General features: G+C 32.9%; 1 protein-coding gene across 1 annotated transcript; it reads right to left on the minus strand.

Annotated features, from left to right (window-relative positions):
- Positions 1-4957: 4957 nt before the first annotated feature.
- LOC111394003 (dof zinc finger protein DOF4.6-like) lies at positions 4958-8318 on the minus strand. The gene is made up of 5 exons (XM_023019794.1): positions 8249-8318; positions 8147-8184; positions 5570-5587; positions 5305-5477; positions 4958-5252 (listed from the first exon to the last, which is right to left on the minus strand). Exons 1-5 carry the CDS (start codon positions 8316-8318, stop codon positions 4958-4960), a joined length of 594 nt encoding a protein of 197 aa, XP_022875562.1.
- Between the last annotated feature and the right edge of the window lie 1603 nt (positions 8319-9921).

Consider the following 9921-nt stretch of genomic DNA (forward strand, 5'->3'; position numbering starts at 1 on the left):
TATGAAATTTTTACAGGGACTAAAGCATTCATATATGTACCACATATAAAAATTTGGGGTCTCGACGACGTTTGAAGCACGAATATATTGCTCGAATATGCTGGACCGGAATCTCGGATTCGACATGATGTAGTTTACTAAGATGGGTATAACTTTTGTTCTTGATAATATTTTTGAGAAATTCCAAAGGCCACTATTAGAAGACTCATAGACCTTTCAAAAGCCACTGATTTCACTTAAAAACATATACCGTAGCCCAAGTTATATCATTTTCAAATAGGAGGACAGAATCTGAAGTTTAACCCAGCATAAATTAAACTTCATACATATTCAATCCAACACTTCTAAATTCTAGTTAACATGCATTGTCTATGAAACTAAACAAAATAAACATTAAAAACATTTCTAAAAGGTGTCATCTAAGTATCCATAAAGTGTTTACATAAATGGAAATCTTTACTAGAAGTTGAAAGCATTTGAGATTGCCGAACACTTGCCACTATGCCGAACACTGCCATGCCTCAATCTTAACCTGTAAAATTATTTGTAGGGATGGGTACTATAAATAATATTCAGTAGGAAAGCACTTAAGCAAATGGTAAAAATATATATTTTCAAAAATGCAAACTTTATTCGATTTTGTCACCGTCAATTTCAAGCGAATTGGTGATCAGTCAGCCCGCTTACTTTTAGGTTTTGATAACCCCATTTCATTTATCATAATCATCTCTTCATATCTTGTATAAACCACCAAATGGTGATTCCATCATGAGTAACACAATAAGAAGTTTAATGCAAATGATAACATATAAATCTTACATCACTTACAAAAGCGCAGAAACACCCCTACCTTAATGCTTGGAGTTTGAATATCCTTTCGTGTCCAAAGAAATAAAATGCAGCGTAGTTTTAGCGTCCTCTTTTAAGAATTTTCAGATTTGAGTTATCGAATTTATCTTATGGCTTTTAAAATGAAAAGGGATAGTTATTATTTCTAATTCCAAATGAAGTGGCGGCAATGTAATTTAAAACAGAAGTTGCAAAGGAATAATGTAAGAGGTGGTTATGATATTTTAATTGTAATCTCCAATGGATGGCAGGGACATGCAAGTTAACTTCCCAATTCAATAGCAAATTAAGAAAATGGTGGTTAGACTTTTGAAATGTCTTCAAAGGGTTGAATAGTACGTGCCATTTAACTTCCAATATACAATGGCAGTTTTATATGTATACATCTTTTGGGAAGTTAACAAATAAAATGGAGTTACAAAAGATAATAATGTGGGGGTTATGGCTTTGAAATGTTAATCTTCAATGGATGAACAGGGCACGTAACTTCCCAATGATCAAATGACAATTTTTTATTTATATAAATATATATCTTTTGATGGTTAACAACAAATAAAATGGGAGTTAATATAGTAAGTGGGGTAGTTAATGGATAAAATTGGAGTTGTAATTTTATTTTCAAATGAATGATCATGGACGGTTTCGGCATTGACAAAAATGGAAGTTTATTAAAATAGTAAGTTGGAGTATATATGATGGATGATGAAACATGCAAGTAAATTGTCCAATTTCTAAAAAAAAATAATAATAAAATAAAATAAAAAAAGGTAGTTTACATAATGGAAACCAAAATGGTAGTATTAAAATAAAGTGTGTCATAAGAAAAATAATGTAACCAAATTAACATAAAATTTTTTCATTTAAAAGCAATTTTAACACCTTGTAAAATTTAAGAAAATCAAGTACCCAGATTATATTTGAGTCCCATAAGAAAATTTTATTTTGGAACGAAACAAAATATTTTTTTTTCGGTCGCTACAGTGATTGGGGTGGATCTGTGGATGATATGAAGAGTATATCTGGGTACTGCTTTAGTTTAGGATCAGGTGTGTTCTCTTGGTGTTCTAAGAAACAAGAGATTGTAGCACAATCTACTGCAGAGGCTAAATTTGTTGCTGCTACTGCAGCAGCGAATCAAGCACTGTAGCTGAGAAAGTTGTTATGTGATTTAAATTTGAAACAACTGAATGATACGGAAGTATTTGTGGACAATTAGGCTGCAATTGCAATATCTCATAATCCGGTTTTTCATGGAAAAACTAAACATTTTAAGATTAAGCTATTCTTTTTGAGAGAAGTGCAAAAGGAAGGACATGTGAACTTGGTTTATTGCAGATCTGAAGATCAACTTGCAGACATTTTCACAAAACCTCTTCCGGCAAACAAATTTGAGCTTCTTAGGCAAAGACTTGGAGTTTGCAGCTCCTAATGCAAGGAGGAGTGTTGATTATTTGCATCAGGATCACTACCTACTTGATACCCACGTGTTTTATTTATTTATTTATTTTAATTAGTCAAGTTATGGTTCCTAGGTTGTAGGATTTGGTTAATTTGTTATAACGTGCAGTGAGTCATGGCCACTTTGGTAGTTGTTCAGTTTTTCTTTTTTCTATATAATGTAAGCTTGATGCATTATGAATGCAAGTTTCAATTCCCGTATATCTTCCTCCATTTTTCTTAATTTTGCTCTAAGAAATACCATTTATCAAATTGTTCTTTCATCTTTAAAACTAACAAGAATAATGTAAATTATGTTTGGTACGAAATATTTTAAACTCAATAGTGCATAAGATTTTCACACTTTTTAGAGTAGAGAGGATGGTGGACGACAAATTTAGTATTGATTAGCAGTAAAGAAATCACTGCATATGGAGAGCGGTTGCATTGCCGTCTAATTTTTACTATTTCGTGTTCGTTAAGTTGCACAACTCTATTCCACAATAGAGCTATGAATTAAGCTGCTTTACACTCACCAAGCACAGACACAAAAAACACAATCATTTTCATTTGTTTCTTATTAGTATTTTTTTCCTTTTTAGAGTATATTCAGGGTGAAACCCAAACCCGACATTGTGCAATCTTGACCTAGTTCAACTTACCTAACATTTGTGCAAAGCTAAACTTTTCAGGGAGTCTGCCCACGTTCATTTCCTTCAAATACTTTGAATATTAAAGGATAATTGATTTGAAAATTTGAAATTTTCATGACCCAAACTTGGTGTTCAAGGGAAATAATTCATTGATTGTTTCATTTTCTAGCTACCGTTAATGTCGACCACCAAAAGACGAAATAATTTGTCGATTTCATTTGACAGGTGATCCGACAAATTTATGTAGCCCTTGATTGGTCATACCATGTGAAGTGCATATCAAATTGATATGATGTCCAGACACCAAAAAAATAATTGAAGAAAAAGTTGAAACCTTTAATTTCGATTACCAAATAGGCCTCTCTGAGATTAATATGACCTTGGTTATGTACCCTATGTTAAGCATCTAATATTTATAATAACAAAATGTGGGTTCTTTTTCTGGTGTAATACCATACATTACTCTTTAACCCATTACTCAATATGTCAGGGCTAATTTTACAGCAAAGAACTGTTGGAATTGGTTCAAAAATTAACCAAAAATTAGAAAATGAGAAGGTGTGTAAAAGTGGAAAATGAAAAGGTGTGACAACGTGTCAACTTCGACCAAATATTCGGACTTGATCCAATAGTCAAATTACAAAAGTAAATAGACCAAATTATTCTACTCGTCGAGTAGATCGTCGTGGTATATTTAGAATCTCGAAACCAATTCCGGATGAATGAGAAATTGCGGTCCAAAGTTGAAATAAATGAAGTGTTGCAACTTTTCGAAAGGATGCATGTTTTGGCTAAGTGTTGCAACGTTTTGAAAGGATGCATGTTTTGGCCCACACTACTTCATTTGCACCATTTCTACATCTATAAATAGAACCCTATAGACATGATTTTGGGTACACCAATTGCATTGAGCATTCATTCTTCTCTTGCGATTCTCTCATTTCTAATTCCATAGCATTTTCATGCATTTCCTTGGTAGAGAGGGAATTCCGTTCGAATTCGTTGATCAATGCCATTTGGAGTGCTTCTATAGCTTGACGTGATCATTGTATCTTGGGAGATGATTGTCGAAAAATCGTTAGCACCGATGCGGGACAAATTCATCTTAAGGACCAAGTGTCAAACACTTGCCTCGACCAAAAATTCATCACTTGCATCTTTCTTCCTACAATTTTCTGATTTCTTTTGATTATATTTTGATTTCAGGAAATGATTAATATTGTTTACATGTTTATGTTGCAAGGTTAGATCAAAAGAATAAGTTGTTTTCGTTCAAGAATCGAAAGGGATGAATCCATATCCATGCATTCAGATTCGGTAACTTTATGTTTTGCTTCTCAAATCCTATTTCGATACGTCGAAATTACATTTCGATTTCACGCAAATAACCGGTATGCTTTTGTGAATATAATATGCACGTAATCAGTGTAAATTTTCCCAACAAGAACCACGTATAAAAATGCATAGATGGTATTTGTGGTTATTCTCAGTACACTTCTGTAAGGGACTGTAACCACAAATATGTCAGATATTTCTTAAACTTCACAAATGGAAAAGGAAAAGTAACATGAGGAAAAAAAATTACAAGTTCATTTTAAATGTAACAATACTGTTTGGATACAAAAGTTGTTAGGGAAAGCTTTTTCTTCTATACCAGGTGGAAGTGGAATGAAATTAAGAGGGAATGCTTCTGCTTCGAAACAATTTCATGTAAAATTGATATGTATATATCATGAAAATAAAATTTGGATCATTTACCTCTTTATCTTCATTTGTAATGAACATATAATATTTTCATATAGATTGGTCCTTGGTAGAGCGAATAAACAAAAGAAATTTCAATGAAATCATTTTTTTTAAGCTCAACAAAATGTGTAATTTCAGCATTCCACGTGTATTCCTGAATAATCTCATTTTTCAATTATTCAACCATTCATCCACTTGAAATTTTCAAGTTCAGCTGAGATCTAATATCCCGTTGTTCCTTAGTAGCTCAAAGGGTGAGTCGAGGCCTAAGATCAGGCCGAAAGGTGTAGTCGATGGACAACATGTGTATTTCCTATCAAGAGCTCCAAAGGTGAAAGGGTCGAGGAAGAAGAAAGGATATTATTGTCTTTGTTGACAATGTTTTCCCAAGTTTCGAAACCAAAAGGAGGGATTGAAAATCCCAAGTTGAGGTCCCAAGATTCCTCCATATTAGGGTTTTGTGACTGTGAGCTTGTCAAATCAGAATGTCTAATAGGATCTTCATCAAAAATCTTCCTTGATGATGATCGTTTGTTCTTTCTTGAACTCCCTCCAACGGGAATGTTTCTGAGAGATCCATCTTCAGTCCAATATCTTCAGCATGTCTTTGCAAAAATACCTTGGCTGGGAGAGGCTATTATTATTGTAGTAACAAAATTTTGTATTTGTTGAATTGCATCTAGGACAGTTCAAGGCTTGATCTTTTTGTGGCCTCCTCCTTTCTAATGAAGAATTTGGGCATGTATTTCTCACTATCTCTTCCATTAACGGTTTCACCGACACCAATGTATCCTAGAAGTTCAAGAAGACAATGAAATTAAGCAAAAAATGATATCCATTATAATACAGGACTCAACTGTATTGTCTAGTATATTTATAATTACTTTAGCTTCAAGATCAAACTAACAAAGAAATAAGCACCAAGATCTTTCAGAGCAAAAGAAAATACAGACATGATGGAACCAAACAAATAAAGTCAGTTGCTTTACACTTTTCAATTATCATCAACAACAGTAAATTAAACAAGAAAAGTGACAAATAAAAATTTTGACAAATTTTATCCTTTTTTGGTCCTTATAACATAAGCAAAAGAGAAAGTGAAGTGCAATGTATTTTGAAAGGAAGCAAAAACAAAAGAACTCGGAAACAAAGTGAGTTTCACGACTCTTTTACAAAAGGTGGCTGATCTCTATGCCTGAGCCCATCGACCAGCATCCATGTTGAAGAAGGGGATGAAGAAATTGTTGGAAATCTACTTATCATGTGCTACGAAAATAAAAACGAATCAATTCCCACCAAGAATCTCTTTGTGTTTAGATAAAAATTGAATCTCCTTGCAAAATCTACAAATTCCTTTGCTTTTCTTTTTTTCCAGCAACCTTGATCTGCCCCCCTACAGTTGTCCAATTGTCTAGCCTCCAATGAAATTCTACACAGAGAACAAGACTGTAAGAATTAAGGTATTTCTCCTCTTGTGCTAACAAGAATGAAATTCTCTACAAATTGAAAATCCTAGTCACTTATTTATATAAGCACAAAGGGCTTAGCATGACCCGATCCAATATTTAATTAACCCATTTAATTAAATTCGTCCCATGAATTAATTAATCCAATTAATTAATTCGAACATATAAATAAGCAACCTAATTAATTAATTTATCCAACGTTTGTTAAATTAATTAATTGATAAATAATAATATTCTAGTTCTCCTTTTATTTGCAACCCATCAAGTTCCCAATCACGATACCTAACAACGTGATTTATTATTTTGATCTAATCAAAATTGATAAATTAAAACACCATTTTAATTTATCATCAATTCACGTTCGCTATCCTAGATTGACATCTAGTAATGTGTCAGAGCAATGCATGTGACGGAAAATGTCGCGTGGTATGACAAAATCAAAATTTTTCGTCTACCGTGAAACTATAATTCCTTCGTCAATATGATTCAATCAATTACAAGATATGGAAGTGTGTCAATCTCGATTATCGATCGTGTCTTTCATTCTACTATTAAGTCAGTATAAGTAGAAAACTCATTTTCAACTTCTAGGTACACATTGGCTAAGAATTTCGTTATCGACTTAATTAAATGAAATGCAAATTATAATCTCTTACTATCTAAGAGTGACGAATCCTCTATTGGTTATTCACAACCTTCATATGATTTTTGACATACCCGAACGATGTCGTATTAGCAGCCCTTGGCAGAGCAACATCCAATACTGTCAAAGCATAACTGTCCTCATATAAGGCACTATGACGACCTTAAGTCAAAGGACCAACTCCACTATCGAATGTTGGAGATTAACCACTGACACTCAGATGGTTATCCATGTAGAATCTCCTAGAGGGGTTCCAATATTTTGTTCTATAACAAAAAATCCACGTGTTCATTCAAGTGTTACCACACTTTAACTTGTGAGATCAGCTACTTACTTCACAAGTAAGAAATGTCACACGTGATGGTCTATCCGTAATAACGATATCTGTATATCGTTATTATTTATGACTATGGATTATTTAAGTTTCAACCACACATTATTTGTATCTCACAATCACAACTCCTTTTGATTAACAAATTGTTGAAACTTTAATTTACGGACTTATTATTTAATATAATTGAATATTAATTAAATAATAGTTCTACCATAAAATCGCATCACTTATATATTAAAAGCGTTTATGTCCAAGGTTGATTGGACCTAGGGCATAGCACTTACAAACTCCCACTTGCACTAGATCCAATCACTTATGTATCTAATATTATAAAAGTCTACATGACGATCATGTTTACACTGCGAAAACTCTTTGTCAATGGATTTGCAATATTATCAATTGTGAGAATTCATTCAATTATTTACGTGATTTCTTTTCATTATCTCTCCGATGAGATGATACTATCCTAATTCATGTTTGGATCATTGATGAAATCTCAGTTCTTTCGCTTGCACGATGGCTCTATTGTTATCACAATATAATAACATGTGATCAACAATGCTAGGATTTACTCCAAGTTCATTAATGAACATCTTGATCCATATTGCAACTTCTTGCAACTTCTGAAGCAATCATGTATTATGTTTCTACTATTGAACTAAAGGTTGTTTCACGTTTTGGAGCCTTTCCAATACACCGCTTAATAGTAAACCAGTTTCTACATATAAAATCTTCTCGAGATTTTATCCTATATAGATTAGGACAGTTAATCAATCTTTTAGATCTATCTCTATAAATCAAGATGCTTATCATATATCTTTCATGAAGAAATCCTTTAACAACCACAATTTCAATGATTGAAATGTAGAGATGTCGTTTTCTATTAATAATATGCCTAATATTAGGAATGCGACAATACTCTCACTATCTTCTTGTAAACACACAATTCGTCTTCATATTTGATAAAATCAAGTATTTTGATTTTTCTATCAAATCGAAGATTTTAGTTCCAAGAGACTTGCTTTAACCCATAATCACGATATGCAACTATTGCAACTAAAATTCAAATGGACTTCAGCATGACTATAAGCGAAAGATTTCATCAAGGTCAATACTTAACCTTTTACTACTAGCCTTGCTTTATATGTATGGATATTCCTATCCATATCAACATTTCCCTTGTAAACCATTTACAACATATGGGTTTTATCCCATTATGAAGGTCGACCAAGGTCCAAACCTTAGTTTCATACATTAAGTTAATTTTGAATTCCATGGCCTCCTGACATCTATTTGAGTCAATACCTTAACTCTGCTTCTGCGTAATTAGTAGGTTTATCATCCTCGATTTACAATACTTGATTAGCAATCGTGGATCCGCATCTTCTTAAAGATCAAATGATCCTATTAGATTTAAATGGAGCTGTCACGTTCTCAGGAGTCTCTATTTCCTGATTAAGAGCATGTCATTCATCAGGTGTGGGATCAAACTGGGTTTCATCTACTTGGTCAACTACATATGTGGACTCTTGAACTCTTTTAAGCTCTATTTTGCTCCCACCGTCCTCTTACAAAGTAAACTTTTTTCTCTAAGAAGATGATATATCGTGAGACAAGACTTTCTTCTCAATAGGATAATAGAATTGATATCCAAACATCTGCTTTGAATATCCACAAATATGTATTTATTAGATTTAGTCTTAGACTTATCCGATTCAATGCACTTCAAATAAGTATCACAGTCCAAAACTTTCATATAGGATAAGTTGGGACTATTGCTTTCCATAGCTCGTATGGAGCACTGTTAACCAACTTATATGGGATATGATTTAGTGTACAGCACACTGTAATCAGTGCATGACCCCAAAATAATTTTGGGAGGTTTGCATGGCTTGTTATTTATTATACTATATATAATAGTTTACGATTCCTCTTTTCAAATACACCACTATGTTGCAGTGTATATGGAGGAGTACAGTGTAAGAGAATCTCATTCTTTCTTAGATAATCTAGAATTTCATCTTGAAGATATTCTCATCTCGATCGAATTTTAGTGTGAGGATATCTTTATCTATTTGTTTCTCTACTTCTAGCTTAAATCCCTTGAATCGTTCAAGAGGTTCGTGCTTGAATTTCATCGAATATATATGGCCATATCCGAAATAATCATCAGTAAACGTGATGAAATAAAAGAAACCTTATCTAGTATTAATTGACATCGATCTACATACATCACTATGTATTAGACCAGTAATTATGCAGATATTTCTCCCTTTCAAGTAAAAGGAGATTTGGTCATTGTGCCTAACAGGCATGATTTGCACTCGTCAAATGATTCAAAATCAATTGACTCTACATATACATTTCTTTGTAATTTTGAAATTGCATTTCATCTATTTAACCAAGTCTGCAATGCTAGATTTAGGTATTATTCAGATTGTCACTTTTATGTCTATTAACTTCTATACTCATTATATAATGCTTAGTGTTTAGAATATAAATGTCATTTTGTAGCTTACCATAACTATTAAGATCTTAATCAAGATAAGGAGGAACAACAATTGTTCTTGACATTAAAATAGTCCATGTGTGAACATGAAATTCATTTTAATGTTCCAACTATGGTGGGTACAAAGCTCCAATACTAAGCCTAAAGGCAACGATAAGAAGTATGCGCCTACAAGTAATGTAGCAATCTTTGCTCATCTTCAACGTGTAGGTCAACTTCTCCTTCTGCAGTAGTCTACTTCTATTTAGTTTCTCCATATTTGTATAAATATGATATCCACATCT

Source organism: Olea europaea, chromosome 4, assembly GCF_002742605.1.
Source record: "Olea europaea var. sylvestris chromosome 4, O_europaea_v1, whole genome shotgun sequence".
Classification (NCBI taxonomy): domain Eukaryota; kingdom Viridiplantae; phylum Streptophyta; class Magnoliopsida; order Lamiales; family Oleaceae; genus Olea; species Olea europaea.

Excerpts from the sequence above, each read along its gene's own strand:
- LOC111394003 (XM_023019794.1), bottom strand. The coding sequence starts at position 8,318 with ATGGTTTACAAGGGAAATGTTGATATGGATAGGAATATCCATACATAT. Across the intron at positions 8,185-8,248 it reads AGCAAGGCTAGTAGTAAAAG|TTGCAATAGTTGCATATCGT; the intron begins GTTAAGTATTGA and ends TTTGAATTTTAG. Across the intron at positions 5,253-5,304 it reads AATAGCCTCTCCCAGCCAAG|AAACATTCCCGTTGGAGGGA; the intron begins GTATTTTTGCAA and ends TGGATCTCTCAG.